This window comes from Glandiceps talaboti, chromosome 1, assembly GCF_964340395.1.
Source record: "Glandiceps talaboti chromosome 1, keGlaTala1.1, whole genome shotgun sequence".
Taxonomy (NCBI): domain Eukaryota; kingdom Metazoa; phylum Hemichordata; class Enteropneusta; family Spengelidae; genus Glandiceps; species Glandiceps talaboti.
The window spans coordinates 23,512,114-23,532,322 of record NC_135549.1 but is presented as its reverse complement, the minus strand read 5'-3'; the positions used below and the strand labels follow the sequence as shown (position 1 = coordinate 23,532,322).

At 36.0% G+C, this 20,209-nt stretch overlaps 1 protein-coding gene across 1 annotated transcript; it reads left to right on the top strand.

The window, feature by feature from the left end:
* Nucleotides 1-6,276: 6,276 nt before the first annotated feature.
* Nucleotides 6,277-9,957, top strand: LOC144434608 (uncharacterized). Its single transcript, XM_078123085.1, has 4 exons — nucleotides 6,277-6,325; nucleotides 7,871-8,083; nucleotides 8,240-8,446; nucleotides 9,644-9,957. Exons 1-4 carry the CDS (start codon nucleotides 6,277-6,279, stop codon nucleotides 9,955-9,957), a joined length of 783 nt encoding a protein of 260 aa, XP_077979211.1.
* Nucleotides 9,958-20,209: the final 10,252 nt, after the last annotated feature.

The window sequence follows — 20,209 nt, the reverse complement described above, 5'->3', positions numbered from 1 at the left end:
TGCAAAATTTTATGAAAATATGGAACATTGTACAGGATTAGTAGCACAGCTGACTGTCTTTCGATTGAATGCTGGACTATGAATTCATGCTGATAGGATGGTTTGACAATGCAGTCATTCACCTTCATACATAATAGTTGGTTGATGGGGTTAAAGGTCACCATTGTAACCCTACAGGCTTTCTACTATCAGAGCATAACGAAGCAAACTCTAGATCTTCTGCGTGTTATAAAACTAACTTATCAAACACCACAACATCATAACTTATATACTGTTGACAAGCATTAGATGATAATTTCACTTTTAGTGTTTGCAATTGCACTGAAATATATTTGTAGCTTATGGGACGATCGCACTATGTCACACAAGCTCAATATTAAAATGAACTTCATTCATTTAAGTAGTGGGTCTGATTGAATTGCTGAACTTCATTTCTCTTTAACCAAATTTCGAAACCGTGTCGATATCGCACTTGTGAACGTGTGTGTAGAGACTAGAGAGAGTGGGTTTGAGCTAAATGAACTACAGTTTCAATGCCCACTGTTGGAGGGGGACACAGGGGTTAAACTGTATAATTGCACATATGAAAATCTCTGTGTAACATTGGGGAGGGGAGCTACAAAAACCGTAGCGTTCATTTTGGGGGAGTTGAAATGTTTTCAGGTAATGTTTGATTTAGCCCAGAGACATGACTATCTGGCTTGAAAACATCATCAGCCAGCTCATAGATTCTACAAAAATGTACAGTCTATACTGTTAAGCCAGTATATGTCAAATCAGATAGCTAAGTCTTAGCACTAATTTTGATTGAATATTACAATTAAGACTGGTAATTAAGCCTTAGGTTTACTATAATAGGCTCAAACTAAATCTAGTGTTCTTCAATGTGATATATTTAACACAAGTGGGGGATAGTAGTTCCTCTGTCGTGTGATTGTAATCACCCTGTGATCAAGATAGTGTAAACATTGGAAGTTCTGAAACAGGCAAGTTCATGGAACTCTATCAATAAAAAAACTCCACAGACGCCTCCCTACTGAGACTGTAATCTAACCAAAATCCATTCAAAGCTGATCACTGTTATATCAACATATTGCAACAGGTACAATAGTTTTCACTTGTATTTATCTTCATGATCTTAGTTAGCCGAAGGCTCAATTACCAGTGTGAGAGTAATATAAAATGTTCCACATAGCTACAACACATGTCTCTCCTCTTCTTCTCCAGGTCGAAATTTGTAATTATTTCATTTGAAGCAGATCAAGCAATGAAATGCAAAGTGTACTTATAACTCAGCTGTTTGCATCCAGTATTTTCCTCAGTATTATAACTGGATCAGGTAAGTTTTAATAGCTAATGATCGATATAGATCATATGTCAATTAACCAAATATTTGGGGGGGGGGGGTTCTGAATCACTGTCATGTCCATTCAGAAGGTGACTTTCTTACAGCTTTTATCGAAAAGAAGCTTGCCCAAGCTATTGCTCAAACTATCAAGATCAGTGAGCCTACATGATCACAGGGTTTTACTTTGAGATAGACACCATAGAGATAACACACAAACATCACTTACACAGTGTCAACTCTTATATAAACAGTAACAGCATGCATTGGGGTAAATTAAGTCAATAAAGAATCCTAGTATGTATTATAAAATACATAGTTATCCACGTATATATTGCATTATCAAGATGTGTAGAAAAAAAAAACCTATTTATTTCATCCATTGGGCCATTTCTGTAACATGATAAAGAGAAGAACGCTGAATTCGTGTCTACATTTCATTTACACGTTACAAAATTGGCAATTTGGCTTAAGGGTGAAATGTTACGATAATAAAAGAACATTGCACATGCAGTATACAGTGTACTTGTAAAGTTGAACTAATAATGAATAACCTAAAGTGTCATTTATTGCATACGAAAGTGTAGGGTAGGATATCATTACGTAATTAATTATGTACCAGAGATTACTTACACCATTGCGCCCACATAGTATACTAGGTGTATTTGCACTGCTGTGCAATACCAACAATATGATTACCTACATGCAAATGATATGCAAATGTGGGTACAATCATGAATTGTACATAAAAACATGCAATTGCACAGTGTCATTTTTCTGCAAATTTGTTATTTCCGATAAATACATGTAATAATAAACAACCCCATTATTCAACGTCAATTCCAGTATGGGTATTCAGGGGTATTTACTCTAATCCTTACAGTGTTTTCTGCTACACTAGACCTTTTCAAAAGTATGCCAACAGGGAACACTGCAATCACATGTGCAAATACCCAGAGTATGCCAAACTTGAACTTATCTATCACGGGGTTCTGTCATATTATCGAACTTTTTGAATGTCTAGCTTAAGATGTACAATGTAATATACTGGAAATTTGAACAATGTTTACATCTTTCATGTGCACATTTTGACTCCCTAAGTTGGCAGAAATTCATACAAAATGTGGGTTTTTTTAAAATCTTATTTAAACTTGCTCTTTTATCTACTTGAATGAATTTGCATTCCTGTTATAACAAAAATAGCAGTGTCATTAATTTCTTTATATTTTCCAATTCCATATCAAATGCCTTCAAACTACAAAGTTTCATAAAAGGATTTTGTAGAGATTCTGAAGTTCACTTTTTCCCCTTGCCTGGTTATGTCATTGCACATGAAGTATACAATGTACTTGATGTAAATATGTTGTCATGACAACCTGAACACATATCTACTTATACTTGTGATTCTTCAACTTTAATGCAAAAAATATCAAAGCTAATTTTAATCAGTTTTTGACATTTTATTCCATGTTTTACAATATGAGTTGAGTTTTGAAGCCCTCTTTACATAAATTGTTGTCATAGGAAAAAGTGTGATGACCCCCTGTTTTCAACCCAATATTACAAAGTATTTTTGTGAATTTTAGTGAAAAAAAGTTGCACATTGTAGTATTTCTCCTTAAAATCATTTCTAGTGAGCATGTCTAAATCACTCATAGGGGACAGACTCCCACCATTGGGTCTATATTAAAGGAAATTGTGAGTGAAAAACCAGGCTGTGCAATGTCATTACATTCCACCAAATACAAGGTCTTCGCATGTTGTACAGGGTGAGATATGCGAAAGTGGGTCAAAGGTCATCCCAAAATTTGGGAAAAATTTGGTCCCATAGTTACCCACATTCCACCAATTATCAGGACTGCATATGTTGTACAGGCTGAGATATGCGAAAGTAGGTCAAAGGTCATCCCAAAATTGGGAAATAAATTTGGTCCCATAGTTACCCACATTCCACCAAATACCAGGTCTACAGATGTTGTACATGCTGAGATATGCGAAAGTAGGTCAAAGGTCATCCCAAAATTTGGGAAATAAATTTTGTCCCATGGTAGAGCATTTCAACCAAAAACTGCATCCCCAGCCCTATTAGATTTCCTAGAATTAGATATGCACATAATAAATTACATTCTAAGATCAAGGTTAACCCTTAAATTTGGGAAAGACATTTTGTCCTATACTGATCCATATCCAGCAAGACCCACTTCTCTCACCCTATAGTGAGCCTGTAAAATAATTAGACAAGCTAATAATTAATTAGGGTGTGTGGTCTCTGGGAAAAACACAAAAAAGATCTTCTCAAAGACGACAAGGCCAATCGGCCTTAAATTTGGCATGTGGCATCTTGGCTACATGGTCCACAAAATTTCTTAACAGATTTCTGATTGATTACTTATTATGCAAATGAGATGCATTTGAATATTGAATCCAAGATGGCCGCCAGACCATGTGACCGACTGTCTTTGTTTTCTAATAAATCAATACCATTTTTGTGTTTTAACTATGTCCCACATTCCAAATCATTTGGTGCAAGCATGTTCGATTGGCAGGTACTTTTAGTAGGCGGAAAAATAATAATAAAAAAAAAGAACAAAAACAATAGGGTGTCGATTTCACAGGGTCTTGAAACCCTAACAAAAGCAATAGGGTGTCGAGACCACAGGGTCTCGAAAACCCTAAAAACAGAACAAAAACAATAGGCTGTCGAGACCCCTGTGGCTGTGGTCTCAAAACCCTAACAATAGAGAACAGCCACTGTGTTAGGTATGTTTGTTTGTTATCTTTATCGTGTCAGCATATCTCACTGATATAGTATGCATGATGCCTAATTATTATCAAGAACTTTTGTTATTAAGAGAACATTGACACAACTGGGCCTAGCAACCATGACTACGCCCTTAATCACAGTCAAATGATGAATTATTCTGCAAAGATAACAACAGGAGTAGATAAATGGATAAACATTAAACAATGTATGCAAACATGCCTAGCAACAAAACACGCCAATAACAACAGCCAAATGATGGCGTATATTGCAAAGATAAAAACAGGGATGGGTAGGCAAGTGAGTTGATATTTTTTTTAATGTAAGCAAATATACTTAGCAACATGGCAATGCCCATAGCAACAGCCAAATAATATTGTAGACTGCAAAGATAAGAACAGCAAGTAATAGACAAGTGAATAAATATTCTTCATAAAAGACACAGCGCCTCCTATCTCCCCCCTCCCCCAATACTTTACTTCTTGGCTAAATGGAGACATGGTTTGAGAAATTGGTGGCAACAAATATATGCCATTCAATAAAAATTACATGAGCACCATAAATAATGCTCGTGTACATTTGTTTTCTTCACATTACTTGTATACATGATTTAAAAAGAAATTGGCAATATGTAAATACTACAATGTGTCTGTGATAGGCAGGACTTGGCTTGATTTTGATAATTGACCTTGAAGGTCAAGGTCAAGGTCTCCATATATAGATTGCATATGACAATATGGGGGGAAACACTTAAATGGAGTCTCTGTGCTTTACAGTTTGGGAGTTATGCAGGAAATATTGATTTATAACAATAAATATGGCCACCATGCAGTCACATTTTCATATATCAAAAAACAAATTGATATGCATATGTCCTATATAACCTGTCATCTTTGTGTCTGGTTTAAATGAATTCTGATATTGTACGTCCGTATTACAGACGTATGATGCATTACAGATGGATGAACAGACAGACGTAGCCCATTGTAGTAGCTTAAACTTCCCTTGGGGAGGGGGAGCTAAAAATGTATGCACATATGCCAAGCAACATGATCACACCCATAGCACCAAACAGCTAATTGATGATGTATATTGCAAAGATACCAGTAGGTATTATTGGATGAGTGGATACACATAAAAAAGTGAATGCACAAATGCTTAGCAACAAGGCCATTCCCACAGCATTAGCCAAATCATGGCATATATGGCAAAGGTTACAACAGGACTGGATAGGCAAATGGGTATCCATTTAGCAAATGCTACTAGCCCATGCTCACAGCAACAGTGAAATGATAATGTATATTGCAAAAATTGACATATCGTTACCCACCAACTAAGATACTGTTAATACCAACATTAAATGATGGTGTATAACTAAGTGTATCGGTAACAATAGGTCTATATCAGCGAGTGGATCAAACTTTCTTTTTCAAACAAAACATAAACCGTACAATTGTGCTATAATGCCATTGGCGCGATTTTGTATATGTAGTTCCAGGATTTTATCACAGGTACTGACAATTGAGTCAATACATATCTTTTCTGAGTACAACATGCTGTCTTGTGTGCACCAATTTCTTTCAGTTTCAACTGGTGATTGCGACAGTGACTTCGATTGTTACAATGGATACTGTTCACCTGGCAACACCTGTATATGCTGGTATGGTTATGAAGGTAGACTATGTGACAAGGAATCAGGGTGCTCCACTAATAGTGACTGTAATAACCGTGGTACATGCAATTGGAGATCTGTTTGCAATTGTAACTCTGATTATGAAGGAGAGTATTGTGAGACTAAAAGTAAGTACTCATTACAATTCTCTCCCAATATTTGCATGCATAATTACAATGTGCACATGATCCAGTTTCTGTCAAAAATCACCCTTACCAAAATTTGGAATCAACTTATCAAAAACTAGAATACTTGCAAGCATTAAAATTGCATATTAAGAATCAGAATTATTAAGAATCGACGTCATTTATTAAGAGAAAGGATTGAAATCAGTGAGACTTGCAATCACCAGTCATTACAAAAACTAGAGACTCAAATCATAAAGGAATCAATATTCACCTTCCTCTACATCGGTCCCAGCAACTTGTCTATTCTCAGCACAGCTGAATAGTATTTCGGTTCAGTAGTTAGAAAGCTTTTGCAAACAGATGTGTCCTGATGTCCTTCTTGAATTTTTCGACAATTGGTGAAGAACTAAGTTCAAGTGGTATACTGTTCCATACGACTGGCGCTGCTCACGAGAATGCACGCTCATCGTATGACGTTGTAAATACAACGGATATATGAAGTAGACTTTTGTTATTTGAGCAAAGTGAACGAGTTGCAGGTTTACTGTTAATCAAGTCAGTGATGTAACTAGGAGTATTGTTATTGAGTGCCTTGGAGGTGATCAGTAGTACTTTGTATTGAATCCTGTACTGGACAGGAAACCAGTGAAGAGCAGAAAGAACTGGTGTGATGTGATCTGTTTTCCTTGTTTGTGACACAATCCTAGCTGCTGTATTTTGGGCATGTTGACAAACTTCCTTTGTAAGATACTTGCATATGCGGCCTACTGATTGGAGGTCAAAAAGTACTGTTCTACATGTCAAATAGCTAGCTGTGCTTCTTGAGATTATAACGGTCATCAAATGTTACACAAATGTTACATGGTGAATCCACTAACTGCACAGAGCACGATTCAATAACATAATGGTAGTTGAGTCTAACCCCTCAGACATTTGTAAAGTTACAAAGTTACAACAGGTGCAACCAACGAGTCATTTTTTTAAAAATTATCACGGAAAGTTGAAACATAGCTATTAACACATTTCACATAATTTTACGTTTGAATCAAGATTAAAGGGGAAAGTGAAAGCTGTTCGTGTCTGCCCTCCCACTGTGATTTGCCTACCCACTGCCCCCCCCCCGCAGTATTCGCCAATGTATCCCCTCTCTCCGCTACCCTCTGCCAGACATATGGCCTATGTCCACTATCGTTGAAGCCCTTAATTTGGATGCTATTTGACGTACTCACAACAAAACAATTTCACCTTCTAATATATACGTATTGACAATTGTCAGTTGACATATTAGATTGTGCTGCAATCTCCTGGCTGCCTCGCCAGGTTCGATGACACACGTGGTCAAAAACTAATTATTGCATTACACTATTAATTTACATCTTGTGAATATTGTAAAAATAAAATAATAAAATTTGTTCACTACCTTCCTGAAAAAATATCGAAAACTGCCCGCTTTGCCCACTGCTTCCCCTTTCGCCATATCTTACAGCTTAAATATATGTTGCCCATTGAAATACCGGGCCATTTTCCCCCTCCCTCTGGCCAAGCTTGGAAAAAGCCCGCCCACAGAAACATCGTGTACGAACAGTTTTTTCATGAACAGCTTCGTTGGCTGCACCTGTTACAATTAGAACAATATAACTAAAGGGCAGTACAAACAAGTATCATTCTAACTACAGTGATATGGTACAACAAAGCACAGAAGGACTTGACTATGGCATGACTTGATTGGAAGAAGAGGACAAGTCAAAGTCTGGTTAATTGAATTCTGGCATTTCGACTGTGCACAAACAGTCTTTTTCAAGGGCTAAAAGACGAAAACATATGAAGCAAGACACGAGAACAGTAAAAATGCCCTACCCAGAGGGCAGTGTGAAATATGTGTACAGTTAAAGAAGTCAGCCTGGAAAAAAACATTCAATAGTATTTTGTCAATTTAAAGTATTCTTAACACATTTCTTACCCAGAACCTGCTTGTGAATATACTTTTCATTGCCAAAATGGTGGAGTATGTGAATCTGATGGAACCTGCTCATGTCCTTCAAGGTATTCAGGCACACATTGTGAAGATAGAAGTTCAGATTGTACATTGATTTATGACTGCAATAATGGTTACTGTAGCTCACAAGGAACCTGTGTGTGCGATTATGGTTATTCTGGAACACATTGTCAGATTAACGGTAAGTCCTTTAATATGATGTATTTATAGTTAGGAGACTTTTACTGGTTCATTTTTGGTACATGTAAAAGTTCATTTTTCATTAATTCAATCAACCTGACCATTCAGATTTTAATAATGACATACAATTTATACATGTATCATCATATCTTGGCAGGGGAATCTGATGACAACGCGGATTCCAGCAGTTCAAATGACCATTATATCATTGTTGCAGCTATAGTGGCGGTATGTATTGTTGCAGCAATTTGCATTTGTAGATTTCGAATGCACAGCAGTCATTCAGCTTCAACCATTACACACTCATCAGCAACTTCTGCAGTTAGTGGTGCTCTTCCTCCTACCAGTGATGCAAGCAGACAGGGTAAGTATATATTGTACATATAGTTCTTGCCTTGTATTGTTTGCATTTAAGGCCTATGTTAAATTAAGATTAGATTTAAATTAGTGCCAAAGCTATTTAAAAAGTTGGCCCTGAAAAAACAAGAAATTATTGTATATATCAGATAACACAAATGTGACATTAAAATTGCGAAATAATATCTGCACGAAAATAAAAGTGAACAACTATTGACAATGGAATAAAAGGGAACGACTATTGTCAATTGCCATTTTTTATAACTTTAGAACTTACTTTTTACGTCGTTTGATTCAGTATGCACTTAATATAGCCCTTCCGAAACGTATTATACTCAAAGCATACTTTAAGTATATGAAAGGTATACTTATTTGCAGCTAATAAGTATAATAAAAGTATTTTTTGAAATATACGTAAAGAGTATTTGAAATATACTTACACACATGAAGAAATATACTTTAAGTGCATGGATTTTTGGAACGACAAATATACACTTAACATGTACTTGCAAATAAGTATGATAAAAGTATACTTACACAGGTATAAATATATACTTTAAGTATATTTGACAAAAGTGATAAAAGTACACCTAAATATACTTTAAATGCACTTGAATAATAGTTGTAAAGTAATAAATTAAATTATAGTAATGAAATTACATGAAACTACTAAATTTCTTGTATCTCACATATATTTGATGAGGTGTATTCATAATTGTATGGGGAAATCAAGCAAAGTCAACCCGACTAAATGCCCGACTGGCCCTTGCAACCATGACCACACCCTTAGCAACAGTGAAATTATTATGTTTATGACAAAGATAACAATAGGGGTGGGTAGGTAAGTGAATAAATATTCAACAAATGTATGCAATATGCCTAGGAGCAGACCACGACATAGTAATGGCTAAATGGTGGTTTATATTGCAAAGATGAAATCTGAAAAGGGTGGGCAAATTAATAAAGATTCCAAAATGTATGCAAATATACATAGCAACAAGACCGTGCCCACAGCAACAGCCAACTACAGTTTACAGTTGTGCCAATGGCGTTTTTTTTAATATGGACACATAAAATATAGAACAAGTGCAATTTATACACACACGTGTGTATTTCATGCATTAGACACACAGAAGTAAAGTTTTTCATGAGTGTGTTTTACATGAAGACTTGTTATCATTTAATTTCATTTGCTTTCTCACAGAATATCAATACAGACCATCATGGTACCAACCATTTGATCAGCAGGAGAGAAATGTGCGAGTCCCTCCACCAACATCTGAAGCTCCAATAGCAATGCAAACGATTGCGACTTCTCCTGCAGGTCAAACAGCACCAACAGCCCCACCAAACCTGTCAAATGATTATCCACCGACATATGGTGCTGTGGCACCAACAAATGAACAATCAGGTCTTCCACCACCACCAAGTTATGAGGCAGCGCTTCTGATATCTGATAGTGCTGCAACAAGTGAACCATCTGCACCTCCATTGCCATTACCTGGTGATAGCAGTTAAACTTGATATTAACAGAACGCATGTTGAGTGTTCTCCTCGGATAAAAGTAACAGTGGCACATGCACAGAGCCCCAAGTTATGTATGGCCATACACTCTGTTGATGGAGGAATTGGAAAGTCACTTTCTAACAGCTGTTCCAATACACGTGACAGCAATTCTCCAAATGGCATCATTTTAACATGACACTGTTTGAATTCTATATTACGTGTATAGTGTGAAAAGCACCAAAGTAGGATGGCGTATCGATACAGTTGTTTCAAAAGTACCCAAAACAAAAATGTTTATATTCAGATTTAGATAAAGTACATCTATTGGCTTCCACATTTATATGTACTATAACAATGACAGCATTTTTAAGTTATAAACAAATGTTTGTTTTATTTCCTTAGCACAACTGAACCGAGGTACCGTAGTGTTATAGGCATTGTAAAGTATCTACCTGTCTCTCTCTCTCCCGCTCTTTCGTTCTTTCCCTCCCTCCCTCGCTCTCTCTCTCTGTGTAAAAGAACTTAAAGTAAAAAACCATTAAACTGTTTACTTTGGTATAAGGTGGGCCATTGTTCAGAGCAAAGTGATCCCATCACAGGTGTGTGATGTGGGTAAAAGAAATGTGATTTTGAGTCAAAGCCTCAGAAAAATATTAAAATTGGCAACTTTCAAACATTATACAAAATATGGGGATATACATGCATTCAAAGAGGGCGCCAAACCTCTACACAATGATTAAGAGTCAAAAGTCTGCATGAGTCAAAAAAGGCTACAATGGTACATGTATATACCCATCCTATGTGAGGAATCCCCCATCCTACCCACTATGGTTGTTGTACAGGACATAACAATCTTTTGTATTGTAAATTCATTTCGAAGTTAAAAATGTATTAAGAATGACTTGTAGCTTACTTTGATCAAACAATATAATGGCATTTAAAGTTTTTTCTGATTTTAATACCTTGCATTCCAATTGTTCATGTAAATGTCTACGTACAACAGAATTTTGTTTAAGTGCCCATAGTGTCAGGCTATGTTTATGGACAGCAGAACCAGAAGGCAGGCAGGTGCTTGAATTGGACAACTGCTGTGCCTGACTATGCCATATTGTGGCTAGAGAAAAGAGACAAGATTTCACCGTTTGGACACTAGGAGTGCTGTTTGCAAGCCATTTGATGGCATGAAGTGACGGCCAGCTTAGTGGAGTATTGCAAACAACATAAAGACAGCAGACATCACGTTACAACTCACTCTCAATATTGTTCCCATAATATTACTTTATTAGTGAGTGCCAGTAATCACAACATGCCTAACCACTGTTGGACTGCTCTTTTAAAAGTACACAGAGTTCTTCCACACATACTTCATTCACTGCTTCATGCAACCAGTGACCATGACAGAAATGTTAGCCTGTAGCCTTCTTGTGCTAAATATTGTATGTTCTGTACTTTGTTGTAAAATGTAAGGACTATTTAAAGCATGGAGATTGTAGCAACTTACACAAATGGACCGGTCAGTTTCTCAGCCTGGGGGGGGGGCAGTGGATTCTTAAATCGGCCCGATGAAAAGTCACTGACACCCCCCCCCCCATCTGTAAAACTAAAAACAGGTTGACCCCCCCTATCACTTAATTCTAAAACATTTTGATCCCCCACCCACCCCCATATATATATATATATATATATATATATATATATATATATATATATATATATATATATATATATATATATATATATATATACATATATATATATATATATATACATATATATATATATATATATATATATATATATATATATATATATATATATATATATATATATATATATATATATATAATATTCACACAACAGGTATTTTTTTTATCGTGGCGCAGTGGGGACTGCTTGACTGTCTTGCAACTACTTTATAAGATCCTGGGTTAGCACTATCATAATTATAATTATTGACTACACAGGGTAAATATATTCAAAAAGGAGTTCAATAGCATCTTGACAGTGAAAGGTAGGGAGAAAGCTTGAGAAGGGAATATGTACCTCTCTTATGGGGGGGGGTCCTAGAGGGTCTCCCCTTAGAAGCCCTGGAGGTTTATTACCCTGAAAAGTAAATTTTGAGACTATTCAGAACCTTTCAGGCAATAATTTCCAAGCTTTACAAGACAGCACCATCATGTAAAAAGCAGCTACATAGGGTTGAAACACTTTTGAAATATACTTTGATAGCATCTTGACAGTAAGAGGGGAAGAGCTTGAGACTGGGATATGTCCACCTCATGTGGAGGGTCCGTGGGGGGTCTCCCTCTAGAAGCCCTGGAGGTTTATTACTCTGAAAAGTCAATTTTGAGACTATTCGGACCCTTTCAGACAATAATTTCCAAGCTTTACAAGACAGTACCAACATGTATAAAGCAGCTGCATAGGGTTGAAACACTTTTGAAATATACTTTGATAGCATCTTGACAGTAAGAGGGGAAGAGCTTGAGACTGGGATATGTCCACCTCATGTGGGGGTCCGAGGGGGTCTCCATCTAGAAGCCCTGGAGGATTTTTACTTTTAAAGTCAATATTTAGGCTACTCAGACGCTTTCAAGCAATAACTTAATCCACGTTTTACAAGGCAGCACCATCAAGTCTCAGAAACTATTCTTTATAACTTACATAGGGTTGAAATATGTTCTTTAAAGAGTTAAATGACATCATTATATACATGTAGTAAAGGTCAGCACATCTAATGGTAGTATCATTGGTAGGGGAGATTTGGAGTTTAAGGCAGTTTTTGACTATCTTGACGAACATTTCACATCTTTAAAAGACAATATCATCTCAAATTAGAATAGGGTGAAAGTATAAGAAAAGTTTAAATCCATTATGACAGTAAAAAGGTTGTTGGTGCATCTGAATGTGGGTTGAATGTATGAGTGACCTCTGACGGGGTGAGGGAATCCTTGAGGTTTTCCCCCTGGCAGATCTGCAGTTTTTTGCTTCTGTTAAGGCAATATTTAAGTTATTCATAGCCTTTGAGGTAATATTTCCAAGCTTCGAAATGCTAACGTAAACGTAAGTTTGAAATGAGTTTCCCATGTCACATAAAAATGGGCCCGTAACATTGGTATAGGGGCATTAATATTGCATGTATAGTGAAGTCACCGGTATGTTAGAGAACTTTAGGTGGTCATACCTGGTGTATAATAGAAACTGGAATCTGATGAGATGTGGTGATTTGTAGTGTCAATAACATGTAGTGTCCAAAATAGAAAGTGTATTTAAGTTCATACTGACGAGTAGAACAATTTAGATTAACTTCTTTTATAAACTATCTATGAAGATTACATTACAAAACCTTCAAGTTCACTTTTGTCCCAAAGTGCAATATAAATGACGCATTGATTGTGAAAAAGCCAAGCATTTACATGACATGTTCTGTAACTAGTGTGGTAGCTAGGTAAGACACGTATATGTATATGTATAGTTATGTTTGAACTAATAAGTAATATTAAAGAATTCATGTAAGAAACAGGGACAAGAACAAATATTTACATGTACCACATTTCAGACAAGGCTATATGCCATTTTAGAAAAGATTTTTCTTCCATCACCATCCAAAACATAATGACCCCCTATCCACAATTTTCAACACGGCATGACCCCCACTGCCAATTTCAAAAACAGGCTTACACCCCCCCCCCCCTGGCCGAAGAAACTGATCGGTCCATTATATACAGAGCTTGTGCAATATGTACTTAGCAACAAGATTCAGAATTGTACTGTTTCCTTTGTGAGTTTTAGATTGATATTTTACACCCTGTGAACATTTGAATGTCTGGAAGGACATCTACATATATGTAGTCCTCTTCCAATGAATGTGTTTTGGCCAAGGGTAGGCGTAGACCTGAAATAAGCATTATTCGAAATCCATATTTTTTAAATTCCAGTATATTTTTACTAATATACCCGGTATAGCATTTTAAAATTACAATATTGGTGAATTTTCATACTTGCACTTTCATTATAAGTACACAAATTCATATATTCTGCTACTGTCATGATATTGTGATGCATTGTTTGTAGAAATATGTGAGATTATACGTTTTGTGGAAAAGTTTACCATTCTATCCCTTCCATTGAAATCACAAATCTGCTATTGTTCATATATAGCACTAAACATAATATATACAGGATCAAGGAAGTAAGAATCAAACTCATGTTAGGGAATGAGCAGCATTTACGGCAGTGGGACCTGGGGAGAAACTGGGGGTCACAAAAAAAATTGGGGGATGCGAAGGGGGTGGGACATACAAATTCTGATGGTCTGAAAAGGGGTTCCACGAAATATATTGCTCATGGTTTGAACCTCAGGAGCAGTCCTTTGTACATTTACAAAATTTCTTGCAGTGATGAGGAGGGTGACTGCCATGAGAATGTGTATGTGGATGCCTTATTCTCTCTCTCTCTCTCTCTCTCTCTCTCTCTCTCTCTCTCTCTCTCTCTCTCTCTCTCTCTCTCTCTCTCTCTCTCTCGTGTTAAACAAGGGAGCCTGAGGATAAAATGGAGGGGGAGGGGGCACAAAAGGGCATGATTCTTTTTTGAAAGTGAGGGGGCTACACAAATAATTTTGATCAAAAATATTTTCACCCCAGACCCCCCCCCCCCTCCCCGTAATCCTGCTCGTTATCTTATGTCTTACTTCTCGTTGCCAACTAACAATGAAGTGAAATGCGTTGTATATATTTGTGTCCATGGATTTTAGCAACTTTTAACACTGAATATAATAGATCTACAGTATATTCTGTAGTCTTGTTGATGTCTTTCATGACTGAATGATTTTGTCTGTTCTTTTTCAGTTGAAATGATTGTAGCATTATTTTTTAGAAATTTTTAGAAATTTTTATATCGATCCAGATTTTGCACTGAAAAATAATGGTGCTACAATTTGAACCGTACAAACTCAATTCCGATCTGCATTGCACAAGTTTGGTGGATTACTTCTGCTATATTGCACCTCACCTACCAAAGAGTCAAACATTGGGCATACCTTGATACAAAATACTTATTGTTCAATTTTGGAATGGATACAACTCCGTTATCTTGCTGAAAACAAGTAAGATCTCAGCGTTGTACATGTATCAAAATGTATCGATGCATCATGTTTTTTGCCTGGATTTGGTATACATTGGAAAATTGAGCGTGGTAGCAGTGAATACAGTGATACACTCTAGCAGTACTGTTTCTTATTCAAACATATACAGTGACTTATAAAAGGAGAGTTTAGTTGCGAAGAAGACAGTGAGACTGATATATTTGTATACAAGATCAGGACAAACCTAGAAGGGCAATAACATGGAAACCAATTTATTTCAACGTTTGAAGTAATATTGATTGTTTGTTTGTTTGTTTGTTTTCTTCTCCGTTTACGTTAAATTTACCAGTCGATACCTTTGTTTTTGTACGTGATTTACTTAGCATATTTGCTGTAATTTTACATGAAGGTGTATTTAAAGAATCGGATATTGCATGTCTCAGAAATGATGTCTTACGGACGGATGGACGTAATAACGGGGGGGGGGGGTGGTAAATAGACGTCAAGTCTTTCCACAGATTAAACACGACTGCACATTGGAAAAGGTGGGTCCAGGTTGGTGATGGTGTGCCAATTTAGTGACACCACTAAGCAATTACATGGACTGAAACTAGTCATTCGTTAATATTAAGGTTGTTAAGGTAGAGGGAGAAAATGCATTGACTAAACTTTGTTGTTGGTCGCAATAATTTTCAGACATAAGGTATGTTTAGTTGATGTACATATTCTAAACCTACAGCTAAAACAGGAAGCGTTCTCCAGAATACTATACAAAACAGACATTTAATTATCAAGCTGATCATTTTATGGTCATTTAATTTTGTTCAGTGCATACCTTTTGGTCCAGGACTTACTAAAAAGGAATGCCACTCCAGGAAATAAATGTATTTTAATAAACCTTGGAGTCATTTCATTATTTCATCAAGGTGACGTCACATAATTTTCGCTTGGTGGCCAAAAAACATCAAATTGAAACTGTTTTCACCTAAATTGTTCTTTAAGTGAAAAACCATTGCATTATGAGTATTCGCAGACATGAGTATTTGTAAGATGCACATCGAGTATTCATGACTCCTGAGAGCTTACATCTTCAGTTAAATACTCTATGAATATTCAGTGTGCTACAATGAATAAAGGAAATTAGTTCTTAGGAGTCATGAATAACAATTTGTGTGTAAAAGAGTTTCAATTAATTTGCCTTATGTGGTGTATGTCACTTATTTTCATACATGCATCAGTTGCCTTATGTGTGTCATATATTTCCATACATGGATAAATTTTCCTTATGTTAGTGTAATTTTCTTCATACATGCATCATTTGGCCTGTGTGTCATTTAGTTTCATACGTGCATCATTTACTCCCATCATTTTCCTTATGTGTGCGTCATTTATTTTGATACATGCATCATTCGCCTTATGTGTCAATTATTTTCATACAAGCATCATTTGAATATTCTTATCTGATGAATATTTTTATCATGTGTACAAAATCGGTGGTATATAAATTTCTCAAAATATCTGATAGCGCGTACATTTCACCTTACTGTGTGTCATTTATTTTCATGTGTACGTCATTATATGTACGTCACTTTCATAGTGCGTCGTTTGCTTTATGCATCATTTATATTCAACGTGCGTCGTTTGTTTTGTGTGTGTCATTTACTTTCATACGTGCACCATTTACCTTTATGTGTGCAATTTATTTATACGTGCAACGTTTGCCTTGTGTGTGTGACATTTATTTTTCTGATGCACCATTTAACTTTATGCGTGTATCATTTATTGTCATGCGTATGTCGTTTGCCACTATGCGTGTATAAAGTACGTACTCATGCATGTGCCATTTACCTTTGTATGTCACTTACCATAGCACGAGGTGTAAATCAAATATTTTACATTCGGCGCCTCGTAGTTTGCGCATAATTTATCAGATAAAAACAGAACCGTAAATCATAGATAAAGTCTATCTAACATCTAAGCCATTAACTCATAAAATACAGAAAAGGGTCATGTTTAAGAGACTGTGGTCATATGATAAAGGCTATGGACAACAGTTGAAGCTAAATAAATATTTTGATAACATGATGTCACGAGCGAGACGTGTTATGATTTGTACATGTACTTCAAATCATATCATACGCTTTTTAAACTAATGATCATGCTGGGTAATCGTCAATTTACAATTTTAAATTAATGTCATTTTTCATTTTGGAAATTGTAACATTAAGCTTTATATATTGAACAAAAAGTGTTACAACATGAAATGTACGTTTCATTTGTTTTGCAAACTGGATGGTCATTTTCGTTTTTTGATCTTTTTCATACTTGTGTACATTGTCGTTAATTTAGTGACTCAGAGTTACTTACGCAAATATTTTAAAACATAAAAACGAAGGTTAGTCTAGTAGGCTACTCTTTCAACATAAGGCGTGCGGCTTGCCTCTACATCGCGTTTGAAATTCAACACATTGTGTCTTGTGACCCCTTTTTTCCGATATCGAACGCTCTTCGATGGCACTCACAACTTGAAGTATTGAGTAAAACAAGATGTAAGGCTTTTAATGGTTAATTCGGTATTCAAGACAACGTCTTAAATCAATTCCAAATCAACACGCAACATTCTGTTCAAACTGTTTGATAAAACCTTAGAGCTTTATATAAACTACATTTAGACTAGGTTCCAATAATGGACAGGTTTTCCTCAGTGTGTGTTTTGTATGCAGCCGACAGATTGAGTAAATTATTTGCCAATCAAGACTACAACATGTGTCATAGTCGGGGTCACAATTAGGAATATTATAGCTGCGCCTGCTCAAGCATAGCCTCACCCGGACACAAATTTATTGGTGATAGTGCACAGTATGATAATGGTTTTATGTAACGTTCAATTGCACTGTGATTGCGTAAATGTCATGATCAATACGGCCTACTCTTCTGCAAAGGTCACGTGGTAAAGATAGTTTCTTCGTTAGCAGATATGTCTTCCTCAAACTTTCCATTGATTCAGTATATATAACAAAATAGTTCCAGTTCCAGCAGACAGAGTATCGTATCTTTCTTTGTGCAAGGTTAAGGTTGTCGATTTGCATTGTGGGTGATTGTCATATTTTATGATATGAGGTGATTAATAACGAACAGTTTTAATTTCAAGTCAATTGCTCTCCATTAAATACAATGGCATTCACCAGGCTAAAGCATAGAATACATAATTTGAATTAACATCCAGAAAAAACAAGTCTTCGTGGAAGGCACATGTCACCTCCTCAAATGTGATTAAATGGAGATATGATTTAAAAGAAATTGGTGGCAACAAATAAATACTAGTGTTATGATAGTGCAGGGCATTGCTGAATTTCAGTAATTGAACCTGAAGATCCAGGTCTAGCTTAAGGGTCATATGTCAAATGTATAAAAAAAAGAAAGTTTAAACTTGGTAATATAGGGGTAGAAACTTTATTGACTTACGTTAGCACGTGTAAAACAATTATTTTACATTCACCGCCTCTTACTCAGACCCTTACCTAGTACACGTTGTCTGCTAATCCTGCACCTGGTGTGAGCAATTACTTGGCATATTGCCTACCGTACAAGTACGAGGACGAAGTTGCCGAGTGTACGACGACTGTGGGCACACACACACACACACACACACACACACACACACACACATACACACACAGGAGTGCTAAATATATGATTTGTCAGCAATGCCGAAGCCCATTCCTGAAGGTATCTTTTGGAAAAACACTTTAGGGGTGTATTGAATTCAATACCTAATGGTATAATCCAAAGTCATGAACTAGATCTGCAGCTAGATGTATAAACTGAATGCCTTCAGATTCCAATGTGGGCAATTCCTGTAGAGTTTTATTCCTACCCGCATTGTCGGATTGAAAAATTCTGACTCATTAATTGGCAAATTAATTATACCAAACTATATTACCAAACTTTATAGGATACATGCGCTTTGTTATCAGAAATAAGTGCACCAAATTAAATTATATGAAATATGAAGTTTGCATTCTAAAGATATTGTCAAAAACCATTCATTATGCAAATCATTAATTACAATTAAAAACAACGTACGTTAGCAAACTACATAAACAAATTCTATAGGGCACGTGCACTTTATTATGGTTGATGTACGTAAGAAGTGGAATATGAAGCATTGAAGAGTGAAAACATGGTTTCATTTAATATGAACTACCTTTTTTTTAAAAATAAACTGAAAACAAAAGTCGTCAATTATGCAAATGACTTATTATTTATATAATATTGATCACAACCTACTCGGCTCTGAAAATGTGCATAATTAAGATGACAGACAGACAGACAGACAGACAGACAGACAGACAGACAGACAGACAGACAGACAGACAAACGAACATAACCTCCCCTTACGGAAGTTAAAAATGGATCCTTTATAAATAAGCATACACACTAGGTAGAATGTTTTGAAATTAGAATTGCACAGTTATAATTTTTGTCACGATCAATTAAAGTTGTTAAGAGATTTAAAGCCTTCGACCACAGATCCATCGATCTATGGTCACCAATTAACCGTTAATGTTAACACATCTAACCAGACGTAGAATACTAATATCTAATCTAGCCACAAAATTTATATGGTTTTATGACGTAATAGGTGCTTGTAACTCACAAATAAACGTGTCAGCGCCGACACATTTATATAACCGATCTACCACCATCTGTCGCAATTTATCTAAAGACTTTATAATTCAGGATATGACATACAAACGACATATCGAGCTCCATAGCATGTAATCAATTGTTCCCAGTGGTCACATTACTTTTTGGGCCATAACGCGTTTTCACTGAGAGATACAGTCTCATCCTTAATTTCAATTTTATCATACTTGGTTTGCATTTATCACCATAGCAATGCACTTCAAAATGCCAATACGTCATTTGTATATTTTGTTTATTTGTTGTTATTTATTATTTATAGTCTTTTTCGCACGATCACCTGCTAATCTTGTGTGTTCTGCCCCTAATGGTTTTAGATTGAAGTAGTTATGTACAGTGTTTGGTAATTTTCTGTATGTACGGTAAATACGGAGAGAGGCTTCACGCGTACTGAATTTTATTACCCTTAATAACTCCATTTCAATTATGTTCGATCGTTACAAATTGTTATGTTGCTATTTTACTCCACGACGT